The following is a 17,401-nucleotide window of genomic DNA, read 5'->3' on the forward strand; positions in this document are numbered from 1 at the left end:
TATACAACTAATGCAAATTTTAAACTATACCAAACAAATTATAAATATATGTATTATTTTTACTAGGCCAAACACATACACAATTCCTTAAATTTGTCTCCAAATTTTTTTTTGATACTCTAACTCAATCTTGTTTCGTTTTAACCCTCTAACTTTATTTTTTATATACGAGTATCATTTAAACACAAAATACTGACTAAGTACAAATTAGTGAGATTACTCACATTTTAAAGCGCATAGGGGATTCGTGTTATAGAGTAGTTAATATTCGATATTTTTATTATTAACCAGTCTATTCCCCTATTTTTATTTCCTCTATTTTTTCTTCAATTCCATTTTTCCCCTTCATCTACTTTTTTTAATTCATTTATTTTCTTCGTCTACCTCCGTTTCTATTAACTCTCTCTTGGCTAAACATATATCTTGAGGAAAAAAATATTAGATTTATTTTTTATTTTTTTCATTTTTTACTGTGTGGATATAAATGGGTTGAAACTCAGATTTCAAATCAATTCAGCAATGTTACTTATGCGTTGCTAAACAAGGCAAAGAAAAAGATGTCAATTTGTCTAGGTGAAAGATGTTTTGGCTAGGTCTTCCTTGTAGAATGACCATATATATCAAAAAATTGGGTCGAATCAAATTAAAAATCGGACTGAATTGAATCGAACTTCAAAACAAAATGAACCAAATCTAATTACTTATCGAACCAAACTAAACATAGTAAAATGTTGCTTTTTGATTCCAAAATTAAACATAATAAAATGTTGTCTTTTGGTTCCAAAATCCATTTTGTTAGCCCTTGTGAATGGAGTCTGTTTCATTTTGGTAGCTCCTGGAGTCAGATCTCCTCTGTTATGTATTCTGGCTTCTTGATGGATAAATGCATCCTCTTTATTAAAGATCAATGGGAAAAAAAAATTATTATATTTAAAAAATTGTCAAATCACACATATAGACAACAGAGTGTAAAAGTGTCTAAATACATTGCTTCAATTTTTGACTTAAAAGTTAGTTAAACCTATTTTTAAATTAGTTTTTGACTTTCGAAAATATTTGATAAATATAAAGAATAACTTAAAATAAGTTAGAAAGTGTTTGGCGAGGTCAAAAAGAACTTAAAATAAGTCAAAAACCAAAAGTAGACATCCCTCCCCTACTCTTTATTTTTTGACTTAAAAGTCATTTCAGTTTAACTTTTTTTATTTTTTGACTTAAAAACTACTCCCTCTGTCCCAACTTATGTGATACATTTCGAATTTCAAGATTCAAACAAGTCTATCTTTGACTGTAAATTTTTTCCTATATCTTTTAAATATTTTGAATTATCAATTATTGAGACTTATAGTACTGTTTATGTAGTTTACAAATATACAAATTTCATTTTTAAAAAATTGAAAATTTCATGAGCAAATTCTCGATCAAACTTAAATTGTTTGACTCTCGAAAAGCGAAATATATCACATAAATTGAGACAAAGGAAGTACTTTTTTTAAGACAAACCAAACGGGACTATCTCAAAAAAAGTTTTTGTATTCTGTGTATAAAAAACTAAAGGGAAATTAAGGTTGATATGGGCAGTCATAAAAAAGAATGGAGCTATCTAATGGTATCATGATAAACGTACAAAGATGACTCATTTTTGCTTGGAATTAAGTTGGCTCATGTACTATGATTTGTACACATCTAATTGTGAAACATTGTTTGAAAAATGAAATGACATATATTTTAGATAAGAGTCAAGTAATATGAAACATAATTTTACTAAATTAACATTTATTTTTAGAGAGGGAGTAAAATACTATTTATCATGTCATATTTTATTATTCATTAAAAGATGTGATGTACTGGATGAAGTAATTAATCAGAGGTCTCGAATTCGAACCTTATTTCTCCAAATGGGCCCTATCGTGATGGGTGTGGCTTTTTAGAGGGCCAGAAAACATAGTGTGGTTCAATAAAATTTGCACACGTAACCCCAACTCCCAACTAATTCTCTCATTCCTTCACTAATTAATTTACTTTCTATCTATAAATACCCAAAGTTCTCACTAGCTTTTGTACCCAACACTCAAGCAAATACATTTGTAATCCATAAGACTTCTCTACTATTTCTATCTTTTCTCAATTTTCGTAACAATGGAAATGGTTAGCAAAATTGCATGCCTTGTTGTTTTGTGCATGATAGTGGCTGCACCCCATGCAGAGGCACTAAGCTGCGGCCAGGTTACATCTGGCTTGGCTCCTTGCCTCCCATATCTCCAGGGACGCGGCCCTCTAGGAGGGTGTTGTGGTGGAGTTAAGGGTCTGTTGGGTGCAGCCAAGACCCCAGCGGATCGAAAGGCAGCATGTACTTGCCTCAAATCAGCCGCTAGTGCTATTAAAGGCATTGATGTGGGCAAAGCCGCTGGTATCCCTAGTGCTTGTGGCGTAAACATTCCTTACAAGATCAGCCCCTCCACTGATTGCTCCAAGTACGTTATTTATATTTTGTGAAATTGACGTCAATATAATATTTTTTATAGTCTCATAGTATATATGTCTGTTTGATAAAATCATGTCTAGTAGTAAAATTATATGGTCTAACATGTTAATTACAAAATGATGGGTATATACTCGCATCACATACTATCAATTTGTTAATGTTTGTTTAATATGGTATTGCAGGGTCCAGTAAGGTTGATGAAAGTTCAATTTTCCAAGGCATAATTTGATAGTAATGTAATCTAGCTTACGGAGAAAAATAAGATGGATATATCGATCGATCGAGTTTAATCCATTATTTTATATGTTGTCTCTTTTCTTTTGTATTTGTGTTTGTTGGAGTACATGTAATGAACCTTGGTGGTTGGTTATATTACAACCCAATCTTCATAGTAATATATACATGATATTCTACTTTTTTTTCTTTCTTCATACATTTGCTTTTACTTTTATTATCGATGGTTTAAAATTATTTACGCAATCAACCAACTGAGATAACTTGTTTACACTAATTTTGAGTTGGTTAGAATTTGAGAAATTTCACCGAAGTGTGAGCATATAGGTATATGTTAAATGCACAAGGAAAATTTCAGGTTATATATATTGAATCTTTCTAACAACATGCAAAATGTTGGATAAGTGGTCCAAAGTCATTCAAACCTCAACATTCGAGGTTTCACTCGATATTTGATATTCATATTGATATCCAATCAAATTCGAATTTTGTTAGCTGAAAACCCCACATTATAATGAGGTAAAAGAATTTGTAAGATACAATCGACAGATCGATCGAGTCTATACATTGCTCAACTCTACCAAAAAAAAAAAACTACCCTCTAATGTTTGCTCAACTCTATAGAAATTTTTTTTTTCATAAATACGATTGAGAAGATGTCTAATACACGTATTAAACAATCTTACATGCATGGTTAATATCATAATTTTCTATATATTAATTATACATAACATAATATCAAATAAAATATACAACTAATGCAAATTTTAAAACTATACCAAACAAATTATTAATATATGTATTATTTTTACTAGGCCAAACACAAACACAATTCCTTCAATTTGTCTCTAAATATTATTTTGACACTCTAATTCAATCTTGTTTCATTTTAACCCTCTAACTTCATTTTTCTTATACGAGTATTATTTAAACACAAAATACTGACTAAGTACAAATTAATGAGATTACTTACCTTTTAAAGCGCATAAGGGATTCTTGTTAGAGTTAATATTCAATATTTTTATTATTAATTAAGAGTCTATTCCCCTATTTATTTCCTCTATTTTTTCTTCAACTCCATTTTTTCCCTTCATCTACTTTACTTAATTCATTTATTTTCTTTATCTACCTCCTTTTCTATCAACACTCTCTTGGCTAAATATATATCTTGAGGAAAAAATATTTTTTTTATTTTTTACTGTGTGAATATATGTACTTTAAATGGGTTGAAGCTCAGATTTCAAATCAAGTCAACAATGTTACTTATGCGTTGCTAAACAAGGCAAGAAAAAGGTGTCAAATTGTCTAGGTGAAAGATGTTTTGGCTATGTCTTCCTTATAGAATGATCATATATATCGAAAGATCGGGTCGAATCAAATTAAAAAATCGAACTGAATTGGATTGAACTTTAAAACGAAATGAACCAAATCCAATTATTTATCGAACCAAACTAAAAAAAACAGTACTAAATCGAATCAAACTTTAAAAAAATGATCACTTGATACATATTCGACAGACGCCATTGATAAATTAAAAATTGAAGTATCGAATCGGAGTTAGAAAAAAATCAAACGGCCATCCCTAGTTCCTTTGTGCTTGGTGATATAATTCAAGTTAATGTTGATGATATTTCATTTGTGGATAAGCTAGGTTTAAGTATAAGATTATACAAATTTTCATATACCGAATATTGAACAAATAATTGATAATAATTGAGGGTACTTTCATATCTTAAGAATAGGGAACGATTGTTGGATTGAAGAGTATGTAGGGACTTAGGGTTGGATTGGAGAAATAATTATAGTATTTTTTACCTTTTTAATATTTATTATCTAATATATGTTATTTATTTATTATTATTTTTTGTATTTAAATGATATATTAAAAAATGGAGTTAAAGGACGAAATAAGCTATATTGAAATGAAAAAAAAAAATGAAAGCAAATCTAAGGAACTGTATATGTATATGCCTTTTTTCTATTTAGTTTTTCGGTCCGATATCCACTTTAAAGCTAAAGAACTTTCTAATAATAGAGACATTTTTATACCTAGAGAAATTCAAACTCGAAATCTTTAATACTAAGTTAAAAGAAATAGTTGAACCCCAAATCAAATCCGGTGTGGGTGCTTTGAGACGTGTGAGCATGGCAGTATATCCATGATTGATTCACAATTAGTCAGATGATAGTACATGTGTCCTTCTCATTGTCATTTAAGGGCCCCTTTAATTTGACCTATTTGAAATTAAAATTTTATTTGAATATGTAATTTGAATTTTAATATTTGTACTCCTGCAGTTTTAAAAAGAATGATCTAATTTAACTTGGAACGAAGTTTAAAAAATGAAATAAGATTTTTTAATTTTGTAATTTTAAATTAAAGTTATGTCAAATGCACCAAAATAACCTTTATGAAAAGTTGAAATTAAAGTGTTACCGAAAAAGAAAATGAATCATTCCTTTAAAAACAGAAGGAGTATTTTTTTTTGAAAATTAGATAAATAAAAATGATTTAGAGTGAGTCATAACTTAATTCGAAGACAAAAAATTAATTTGCTGTATCATAAACTAAAAGCAATATAACGTTTGTTCTTTGTTTGGTTGGAGAGAAAGGCAAGGAAGGAAGTAAAAATTCTTTTCTTTCTCGTCGATCTAAATTCTAAGTGATGATATAGATACGTTAACAACACATTGAAAGGAAAATTTTCTCCAAATAAAATAGAGTGTAACACTATCATAAAAATAATATTTAGCGGCAATAAATATATATATTAACAAAGAGTATATTAAGGTGATTTTTATCGACAATAGTTAAAATGTCAATGAATTCAATGTCACGATAGGTTTTAGGAACATTTATAAAGAGTATTTGTTATCGCTAAAAATATATATTTAACAAAATTAAACTCTTATTATTAATTAATTGTTGCTAAAAATCATTTTTACGAAGAGTGAATAGATCAAATCCATAGGGACGACAGTGAACTTAATGCATGCCATGAAAACGCACATCTCAAAAAGGTTTTCTTGAGATGTATTTAGATATGGGCAATCAGAGTCCCCTCACTGAACATTGCACAAGAAAATGAATGGGCCATTATTAAATTTAAGGTGGAAAAGGATGTTAAGTGCCCAGGTAGGTGTTATGGGGACGTCTGATAGAATGTATAAGAATAATGTTTAAATAAAGTGTATTAGTATTTTTTGTATTAGTTATGTTCATATTATTTATATACAAAAATTATTTCTTATGCATTATTTGTTATGGTGTAATACTATGCATTTCTATTATCCACAAATATGATAAAAAAGGTATATATAGCAAATGTTTTGGCAATTGGGTCGATAATCATGTTAATACATGCATTAAATTTTTTTGCATTTTTCATGTATTTGTACAACACACCTCAATACACAATAGGTTGATATATACTACTAATTAATACACAAAGATAATATATACAATATTTCTTCTAATATATTCTACAAAAGACTCATTATTTCCTATTTTTGGGGAGAATATTTGAGTGTTATTTCAACAAAAAATCTTTGATACGTACAATGTGTTTTGAAAAATAAAAAGAAAAAGAGAAACTGAAAATCATTAATCTTTAAATGTGAAAATATAATAATTAAATTAAGGAAAATAAGTATTTTTAAAAATGAACTGATGGTGTAATTTTCTTATTCACTATCAGTGGAGCGAAGTAAATCTCTTTAATATTATAATATTCAAATTAATTGATGTATTATTTTATGTCTTAGTATAACGAATAGATAAAATTGAACGGAGGTGGAAATATTTATAAAGTCATATACTGAAAAATAGGTTACCAAGGGCCCTAAATCGTATATAGCGTGGTTCAATAAAAATTAGTCACGTAACAACTAAACTTGACTTTATAGGCACCTCCCTAATTATTATACACCATCACTTGATTTAACTCAACTCTCAACTAATTCTCTCAATATTCCTCCATTAATTAATTTACTCTCTATAAATACTCAAAGTTCTCACTAGCTTTTGTACCCAACACTCAAAACAAATACATTTGTAGTACTATATCATTCTCTACTATATATTTCTATCGATCTTTACTCAATTTTTGTAACAATGGAAATGTTTGGCAAAATTGCATGCTTTGTTCTTTTGTGCATGGTGGTGGTTGCACCCCATGCAGAGGCATTGAGTTGCGGCCAGGTTACGTCTGGCTTGGCTCCATGCCTCCCTTATCTTCAGGGTCGCGGCCCTATTGGAGGGTGTTGTGGTGGTATTAAGGGTCTGTTGGGTGCAGCCAAGACCCCAGCGGATCGAAAGACAGCATGCACTTGCCTCAAATCAGCCGCTAGTGCTATTAAAGGCATTAATGTGGGCAAAGCCGCTGGTATCCCTAGAGTTTGTGGCGTAAACATTCCTTACAAGATCAGCCCCTCCACTGACTGCTCCAAGTACGTTATTTATATTTTGTGAAATTGACGTCAATATAATATATTTTTTATAGTCTCATAGTATATATATATATATATGTCGATTGATAAAATCATATGTCTAGTAGTAAAATTATATAGTTTAACATGTTACAAACTGATGTGTACTTGCATCTCATAATGTTGATTTCATATGGTATTTTGCAGGGTCCGGTAAGATTGATGAAAGCTCAATTTTCTAAAGGCATAATTTGATAGTAACGTAATCTAGCTTGCGAAGAAAAATAAAGATGGATATATTGATCGATCGAGTTTAATCCATCATTTTATATGTTGTCTCTTTTCTTTTGTATTTGTATTTGTTGGAGTACTTATTATATATAGTCGAGTACATGTAATGAACCTTGGTGGTTGGTTGTATTACAACCCAATCTTCATAGTAATATATACATGATATTCTACTTTTTTTCTTTCTTCATACATTTGCTTTTACTTTTATTATCGATGGTTTAAAATTATTTACACAATCAACCAACTGAGATAACCTATTTCACTATAAAAGGTACCCCAATTACCAACAAAAAAATTCGTTGGTAAATTGATCAAATTGGTTGGCAAATTGAGTTACCAACCAAATGCCAACTTATATTAATCCGTTGCTAAAAAGCTCGCCAAATGCCAACTTATATTAATCCGTTGCTAAAAGGCTCGTCAATAAATATTACCAATCAATTTTAATTCGTTGGTAAACTTACCAACCAAAAATCAGTTGGTTTACCCAAAGATGTTGTTACAAAATTTTGAAATATGGCCCTGAAATTTCCGTTGATAAATTCACCAACTAATTTTTGGTTAGTATATCGTTAGTACCTTTACTAACGAATTGAAAAGGAGTTAGTAAATGTACTAACAAAGGCGACTCTGTACCCAAGGGGAATCGAACCTGAGACCTCTTAGTTAAGGATGAAGGAGTACTTACCACTCCACCACAACCCTTGTTGGTAATAAATTTTAACTACGTTAGTATGATTATTTGTTTTTCTAATAAATTTACTAATTGATTGTTAGTTTGTTGTTAATATATCATTCAAGTTCAATGTTAGGTTAGTAATTGACTGACAATATGTTCAAAATATTATTAACTGAATGATTATCCAATAATAAAATATTTATTAATTTATTGTATTTAAAAATCTAAGAGCACAAATATAAATTAAAAAAATATTAATATCAATTTTATAAATCATATTTGAATGAAACAATGCAAAATCTATGTTAACAAGTTAAATTAATCTCAATATGAGTATCATTATATCAAATTTTCTAATTTGAGCACATTTACCAAAAATATTGACCAAATCTAAATTTTGGCCAAAACTAAAAAGTTAAAACGTCTAACAACACAAACTGAAAATGGAAGCCTCAAAACCTGAAACAACCGTCTTATTAGATATAAAAATGACCTTCCGAAACTAATCACGCTGATGGAATTCTCATCAGAGCACGTTTACAAAAAATGTTAAGCAAANTAAAAAGTTAAAACGTCTAACAACACAAACTGAAAATGGAAGCCTCAAAACCTGAAACAACCATCTTATTAGATATAAAAATGACCTTCCGAAACTAATCACGCTGATGAAATTCTCATCAGAGCACGTTTACAAAAAATGTTAAGCAAAGTCAAATTTTGGCCAAAACTTAAAAGTTAAAATGCCTAACGGTACAAACTGAATATGAAAACCTCAAATTCAAACCAACCATCCTATAAGACGAAAAATGACCTTCCAGAGCTAACCGCGCTGACGAAATTCAAATTTGAGCATGTTTCCCAAAAAAATTGACCTAATTCAAATTTTAGCCAAAAGTTAAAAGTTAAAACGCATAACGACACAAACTGAAAATAAAAGTCTCAAAACCCGAACCAATCATCCTAAGAGACCAAAACTGAACTTATATGGCTAACCGCAGTGACAAAATTTCAATTCGAGCACGATTACCAAAAATATTGACTAAAGTGAAATTTTGGCCAAACTTAAAAGTTAACATGCCTAACGACACAAACTAAAAATTGAAGCCTCAAAACCCGAACCCTCTATCTTATTACATCAAAAATGACCTTCCGCATCTAACTGCACTGACGAAATTCTCATCTGAGCACGTTTATCAAATAAATTGACCGAAGTTAAATTTTGGCCAAAATTTATAAGTTAAAACACCTAACGGCACACACTAAAAATGAAACCCTCAAAACCCAAACCAACCATCCTATTAGATAAAAAATGACCTTTGGAGTTAATTACGCTGCCGAAATTCTCATCTGAGCAAGTTCACAGAAATATTGACCAAAGTCAAATTTTGGCCAAAATATAAGATTTAAAACACCTAACGGCACAAACAAAAAACGGAAGCCTCAAAACTTGAACCAACCTTCCTGTTAGATCAAAAATGACCTTTCGAAGCTAATGACACTGACAGAGTTCTAATTTGAGCGCGTTTACCAAAAATATCGACCAAAGTCAAGTTTTGGCTAAAATTTAAAAGTTAAAATGTCTAACAACACAAACTGAATATGAAAGCCTCAACATTAGACGCTGATTTACCAAAAAGTTTAACTTCAATTGATAAATTTATCAACTATTTAAATATAAGTTAGTAATTAATAATTTACCAATAAATTTTATCACAGTTGGTAATAGTTACTATTCAACTAAACATTCATATGTAATATTACCAACTAATAATTAATATGTTGGTAAATTTTACCAATGGATTAATGATCGGTTGGTATATTACCAACTATTTTAATGATGTTAGTAATTTACTAACTACAATCTTTATTCGTCGGCAAAATTTTCAACTAATTGGATATTAATTGGCAAGTTTCCCAACAAATTACATTTCGTTACTAATTTACCAACACATTTATGTTTGGTTGGTAAATTTAGCAACACAATCTTGCCATTGGTAAATGTTTGGTTAGTAATTCATTGGTAATATGTTAATAAATTATATAAACAATTTTTTGTCATATTTACCAACCGATATGTACTTCGTTGGTAATATTACCAACAAAAGGTGTGCGTTAGTAATATTTCAATTGATAATCCATTGATAGAATGTTGCTAAATTTGGTGCCATTTTTTCCCGCCGTATTTATCAACTAATTAAAATACTTAGTTAGTAAGATTTTGATTGGTAATCTGTTAGAATTTCGTTGTTAAGTTTTAAAATATAATTCAGTTAGAAATATGTTGGTAATTTGTTAGTAGAATACTAACCAACTTAAGTTGTTAGTAAAATTTGTTGGCAATTTGGGATTTTTTTGTAGTGTTTACACTAAATAAATTTTGAGTTGGTTAGAATTTGACAAATATCACCAAAGTGTGAGCATATAGGTATATGTAATTAAATGCACAAGGAAAATTTCAGGTTATATATATTGAATCTTTCTAACAACATGCAAAATGTTGGATGAGTGGTCCAAAGTCATTCAAACCCCAACATTCAAGGTTTCATTCGATATTTGGTATTCATATTGGTATCTAATCAAACTTGAATTTTATTAGCTGGAAAGCCCCACATTATAATGAGGTAAAAGAATCTGTAAGATACAATCGACAGATCGATCGAGTCTCTCATACATTGCTCAACTCTACCCAAAAAAAAAAAAGACTACCCTCTGATGTTTACATGGTTAATATCATAATTTTCTGTATATTAATTATACATAACATAATATCAAATAAAATATACAACTACTGCAAATTTTAAAACTATACCAAACAAATTATAAATATATGTATTATTTTTACTAGGCCAAACACATACACAATTCCTTAAATTTGTCTCTAAATGTCATTTTGATCCTCCAACTCAACCTTATTTCATTTTAACCCTCTAACTTCATTTTTCATCTATGAGTATCATTTAAACACAAAATACAGACTAAGTACAAATTAGTGAGATTACTCGTATTTTAAAGAGCATAAGGGATTCTTGTTACAGAGTAGTTAATATTCAACATTTTTATTATTAATTAACAGTCTATTCCCCTATTTATTTCCTCTATTTTTTCCCCTCACCTACTTCATTTAATTCATTTATTTTCTTCATCTACCTCCTTTTTTTTAGTATTAACTTACTCTTGGCTAAATATATATCTTTAGGAAAATAATATTTGATTTATTTTTTACTTTTTTATTTTTTACTGTGTGGATATAAGTACTTTAAATGGGTTGAAGCTCAGATTTCAAATCAAGTCAACAATGTTACTTATGTGTTGCTAAACAAGGCAAAGAAAAAGATGTCAAATTGTCTAGGTGAAAGATGTTTTGGCTAGGTGTTCCTTGTGGAATGACCATATATATCGAAAAATCAGGTCCAATCAAATTAAAAGATTGAACTGAATTGAATCGAACTTTAAAACAAAATGAACCAAATCCAATTATTTATCGAACCAAACTAAAAAAACAGTACTAAATCGAATCAAACTTTAAAAAAATGATTGAAATCGAATCACCTTGATACATATTTGGCAGACGCCACTGACAAATTAAAACTTGAAGTATCGAATCGGAGTTAGAAAAAAATCGAACGTCCATCCCTAGTTCCTTTGTGTTTGGTGATATAATTCAAGTTAATGCTGATGATATTTCATTTGTGAAATAAGCTAGGTTTAAGTAAAAGACTATACAAATTCTCATATACCGAATATTGAACAAATAATTGATAATAATTGAGGGTTTCATATCTTAAGAATAGGGAACGATTGTTTTTTTTTTGGTTCAAAACAGAGTAATCATATCATATATCATGTATATATATAAAGCTAGATAAAAAAGAAGTGATGTGGCACCTCTCAATGGCCAAGGATCTTATTTATCTTTTTTGTGGTTTTTTTGACATTTTTTCTAATTTTTCTCAATTGTTTTATTTTATAAAATAATCTTCTAAATTCATACCTCTTCAATTGCATAAATTTAAATCTTAATTAATGTAGTACTATCTATAACTCCAAACCTTTCATATTCATAAGTCATAACCTTCATATTATTTAATATACAAATTTATAACTCCTTAAAATGACACTTATAAAAACTTATCTTGAGACATGTATGAGGATTATTTTATTTTAATTTTTCTTATTCTTCATCTTGTGTGTCTTTGATTGGTCATTTTTGTCTTCTTTGATCTTATTTTGCAGGAAAGATATGTATAATGAAGAATGTTTTACATAGTTGAATTTTATGAGGTAAAATGTTATAATTATCACTTTTTTCTATTGTAATTATATATTTATTTTTATTTTTTTTTGGACTCTAGATGATACAAATTATGAATATTTTTTTTAGAAAATGATGTAATTTTTTTCTCTTTGTGGTTTCTTAAGATTTCATTTATTTTTACTTATGTTTTGTAGTTTCTAAAGAATCTGATTATTTATACTATCTTCTTCTCTTCGTAGGTTTTGGAGAATTGAATTATGTTATGTTCAGAACATGGTCCTTCTTTCCTCTTCAACTCATAATTGAATATTCTTGTTTTTACTTGATTAGTTAACTTTATTTTTATGTATTTTTTGTTGTTGTTGTTGNTTCCGACACGGTATTTTTGGATCGGAGTGTCACGTTCCGACACGGTATTATTGGATCGGAGTGTCACGTTCCGACACGGTATAATTGGATCGGAGTGTCACGTTCCGACACGGTAACATTAAAGGAAAAAAGATATTGAATTAACTTAATGTACTCAATCTCAATGAACGCATTTCCCAAACGAGTGTGATGTGGAGGCATGAGTCCTCGTGTGTGTGCTTGATATTGTGATTGATTACGTATTTGCTTTAACTGCCACTTGTTCATGTTGTTGTTTCTTATCACCTGCTAAGTGCTATAGTTGACTTTATACTATTATTCATTGTATATTAGTTTCTATTTTGGGTTGGCCGATGATACCTACTCAGTACATGTTGCCTCGTACTGATCCCTACTTGTATTTTTCTTTGTTTTCCTTTTATGGAGTGCAGCAAGTGTACCAACAAATTTGACTAGCCCTCAGCTCTAGCCAGTCTCAGCATATCAGGTTTAAGGGTGAGCTACGCATTCGAGCTTGTGTTGGATTCTCTCGATCATGACTTGATGTTCATAGTTTTCGGACACAAATTGCTTTATTTCATTTATTTCGGTGTCTTTGATACTCTTAGACTTAGTATTTAGAGATTAGATGTCCTTGATGTGATGACTTCCAGATTTTGGGGATAATATGTAATAGACTTTAGAGGTTTATTTGATTGGTTACTTTAATAAGTTTTGGAGCTTCCGCGTTATTATTGTTATTCGTAGTTGAATTATTGGTATGTGTTGGGGTTTAGATTCATTGGTCCGCCCACTTAGGAGGTTAAGTGTGGGTGCCACTCATGACTCAATTTGGGTCGTGACAGTCAGTCAGTTAGTTTTGAGTCTCTCCTTTATGTATTTATGTAAATATTCTATTTTGAGACTCGAGTTGCCTTTTTGGCCAGAATTGTATCATTTAAGTTGTCTTATGACCTTCCATTGCATTGAGTTATTCTGTTGAGTTAGGTTTCCACTGAGTTAAGAAAGTCAGGCCAAGGGTTCGCTTGGGGCCAACAATGGTCTCCGAGTGCCGGTCCCGCCTAGGGTGTAGGCTCGGGGAGTGACAGTCAAGACTTAAGATAAAGAAGCACAATCCATGTGCTCGCCTACAAGGCATACACGGATTGACCGGTTTAAGAAGACTTGGATTGTCAAATTTGCTCAAATTAAATTCATTTAAATTATAACTGCTTTCTTTATTAAATAGCCATAATTTTTTAATTAAAAATAAATATTTTGCAAGATTAGCTTATTTGATAAAATTAGTCACTATTAAAATTAAATTAATATAAATTAGTAACTCAGTAATTAATTAAGCTTTCTAATTTTAAAAAAATGTACGAAAAATATCTATTGCGACAATAGAAATTATATTTGAACAAAAATAGATTTAATTCTTAAGAACGACACTTACTAAAACAAAATGAGAAAGTATGTAGTAATATAATATATTTAATTTTTATAAGAAATTGAAATAAATTTATGAGGTAAAAATAAATAATTAAAAAATCTTTTCGTGTTCCTATAAAAATTTCATAACATATATATTTTATTATTATTATTTTTATTTTAGTTAAGTGTGGAGAGCCAAAATTGGGTGTCAACAGTGGCACCTCTCAATGGCCAAGGATTTATTTATCTTTTTTGTGGTTTTTTTTGACATTTTTTCTAATTTTTCTCAATTATTTTATTTTATAAAATCATCTTCTAAATTCATACCTCTTCAATTACATAAATTTAAATCTTAATTAATGTAGTACTATCTATAACTCCTAACCTTTCATATTCATAAGTCATAACCTTCATATTATTTAATATACAAATTTATAACTCCTTAAAATGACACTTATAAAAACTTATCTTGAGACATGTATGATGATTATTTTATTTTAATTTTTCTTATTTTTCATCTTGTGTTTCTTTGATTGGTCATTTTTTGTCTTCTTTGATCTTATTTTGCAGGAAAGATATGTATAATGAAGAATGTTTTACATAGTTGGATATTATGAGGTAAAATGTTATAATTATCGCTTTTTTCTATTGTAATTATATATTTAATATTTTTTTTTTTTGAATTCTAGATGATACAAATCATGAATATTTTTTTTAGAAAATGATGAAATTTTTTTCTCTTTTGCTTCTCTTTGTGGTTTCTTAAGATTTTATTTATTTTTACTTATTTTTTGTAGTTTCTAAAGAATCTGATTATTTTTACTCTCTTCTTCTCTTTGTAGGTTTTGGAGAATTGAATTATGTTATGTTGAGAACATGGTCTTTCTTTCCTCTTCAACTCATAATTGAATATTCTTTAAAGTTTTTACTTGATTAGTTAACTTTATTTTTATGTATTTGTTGTTGTTGTTGTTGTTGTTGTTGTGTTGTTGTAAGGTTAACTTATCGTGTTTTCAAGACAAGATATTTTTAAAAATAAAAGTAGAAAAGGGAGTTAACATATACATGTATGCTACTCAAAAAAGTATGTAGATAATTTTGTTGTTATGTAGATCAATTTTTATTAATTATAATGATAGAAAATGAAAATATAAAGTTGATTTGTAATTTTCAAGATACAGTTTATTTCATATAAAAATTGATTATTAATATGTAACTATGCAATCTTCATTTTTTTATTTTTATTATTATTATTGTTAGAAGTTTTCAAGTTTTGAGATTTTTAGAGATCATTATTTTGATTTGTTGGGTCCGAACTCAAAATATAAAAGTATTTGGTTAGGATAAAAATAATTTGGTAAAACTATTTGCCTCTCTCAAGCTACATTCTTTACCAACATATAAATTATCTAGAAGAAAAGTGATATGACACTTTTTTTTTTTGCCAAGAATCATATTTATCTTCTTCTTTTTTTCTCATTTTCTTGATAATTTTTTTTGTTTATATATTTCTTATTATTGTATAAAAATAAATATGTCAATTACTACTCCTTCATTTATTCATATTCTTTAACATAAAATTTTAATTGCCTTTATTTTCCTTACTTTCATGACATTTGATGATCATATAACTTCTAAATTAAATTAACATAGTCATATTCATAAAATTATTTGATATTTAATTGTCTTTATTTTCCTTACTTTCGTGATTTTTAATGATCACAAATCCTAAATTATGTTAATAGTCATGTTCATGATATCATTATATATATATATATATATATATATATATATATTAAAATCTCTTATTGATTAAGAAAAAATTTAAATTTCTTCATTCAGTTCTCTTAATAACAAATTTGTGTTTAAAGTGTTAAAGAAAAGGCATATATATAAATTAATCTTCTTTGTGTGAATTACGTATAAACATTTCTATTATTATTACGTAATAATTAAAAATGACCAGCTCCAAAAATTGTATCATATAATCAATTAAAAAAATATAGTTGATACCTCAATGAAAAATATGAAAGAAGAGAAAAAAGAAAGACAGAAGTCTAATATTATATGCTATTGCACTTTCCATCCAAACAAACTATATACATATAATTTATACAAAGTGTAAGCATATAATTTAATTTATTAGAAATGATGAACATTTATTTTCTAATCGGTTAAGGAAGAGAGTGGATGTTTCACTTTTCAGGTTTTTTTGAAATAATAAAGCAAGACTAATGTGGAATTAATATATAGTGCATAAATTAATAAATAAAAAGAGAAAAGTTAAACGCAATAACGATAAAAGCCAAAAACAGGAGAAGAAATATAAATAACATCAATATATATATATTATAATTTTTTTTGACATTTTTTCTAATCTTTTTCAATTATTTTATTTTATAAAATAATCTTCCTAACTCATACCTCTTCAATTACATAAACTTAAATCTTAATTAATTTAATAATGTCTATAACTCCTAACCTTTCATATTCATAACCTTCAAATATTTAATATACAAATTTACAACTCCTTAAAATGACACTTATAAAAACCTATTTTGAGATATGTATAATAATTACCACAATAATCTATATATAAACAATAAAGGAGAAACATAGAGAAGGTGATGTGGCACCTCTCTATGATCTTCATTTGCATTTATTTTTTTCTCCATTTTTTGACCCTTTTTTTTATTTAAATTAACTATTTTATTGTAAAAATAAATTACTAAATTTATGATAAATAAATATTTTATTAAATGAAGAAACATTTACAACAAAAACTCTTCATATGTCTACAAGGAGTAACTCACACCTCTCTAATTTCTACTCTTACAAAATTATTCCTTTTTTTATCTTCTTCTAATTATAAATTATAAATTGACAATATTTTTGATACTTTAAGTATTTTTTTAATATTATTTAATTTGTTTATAAGAAGTAATTATCTATGACTTACACCTATATTTAATATAGATCCTCCTAGAACCTTCTTTTTCTTTTTTTTAACAACTCTAAATATTTGATTTTCTTCTCTTCATGACCACAGTAATATTTATTTTATGTAATGAATTAGTAATTACAATACAAATTACTTATATTAGGTTATCACTTCAACACATTCCAGTAGTCACTTTTTCTTTATTACCTTCATTACTCTTACACTCTTTCTCTATCCCATTTTCTATAATTTTAATGAATATTAAATGTGGTATTCATTTAGAATATAAATGTTCAATCTTTATTT

The 17,401-nt window shown here is 28.2% G+C and overlaps 4 protein-coding genes across 5 annotated transcripts in view; all 4 read left to right on the forward strand.

The window, feature by feature from the left end:
• Positions 1–7,610, forward strand: part of LOC125864265 (non-specific lipid-transfer protein 2) — a 124,959-nt gene extending 117,349 nt beyond the window's left edge. Inside the window, exons 1-2 of the mRNA XM_049544174.1 lie at positions 6,743–7,168; positions 7,355–7,610. Coding sequence (XP_049400131.1) covers positions 6,834–7,168; positions 7,355–7,364 — 345 coding nt within the window. The 5' untranslated portion in view covers positions 6,743–6,833 and the 3' untranslated portion in view covers positions 7,365–7,610. Of the gene's footprint in view, positions 7,169–7,354 lie in introns of the transcript that reaches the window.
• LOC125864263 (non-specific lipid-transfer protein 2) overlaps positions 1–7,610 on the forward strand; it is a 112,530-nt gene extending 104,920 nt beyond the window's left edge. The window contains exon 3 of one of the 2 annotated variants that reach the window (XR_007446218.1): positions 7,475–7,610. The gene's annotated coding sequence lies outside the window, so the exon portion shown is untranslated. Of the gene's footprint in view, positions 1–2,785; positions 2,915–7,474 lie in introns of those variants that run through there. The other variant, XR_007446217.1, reaches the window with a different exon arrangement.
• LOC125864266 (non-specific lipid-transfer protein 2-like) overlaps positions 1–17,401 on the forward strand; it is a 78,752-nt gene that overhangs the window by 31,423 nt on the left and 29,928 nt on the right. The gene's annotated exons all lie outside the window — the stretch shown is intronic.
• Positions 2,063–2,713, forward strand: LOC125864267 (non-specific lipid-transfer protein 2). Its single transcript, XM_049544178.1, has 2 exons — positions 2,063–2,474; positions 2,668–2,713. The coding sequence occupies exons 1-2, from the start codon at positions 2,140–2,142 to the stop codon at positions 2,675–2,677; spliced, it is 345 nt and encodes a 114-aa protein (XP_049400135.1). The 5' UTR covers positions 2,063–2,139; the 3' UTR covers positions 2,678–2,713.

This window comes from Solanum stenotomum, chromosome 5 (assembly GCF_019186545.1).
Source record: "Solanum stenotomum isolate F172 chromosome 5, ASM1918654v1, whole genome shotgun sequence".
NCBI classification, from domain to species: Eukaryota; Viridiplantae; Streptophyta; class Magnoliopsida; order Solanales; family Solanaceae; genus Solanum; species Solanum stenotomum.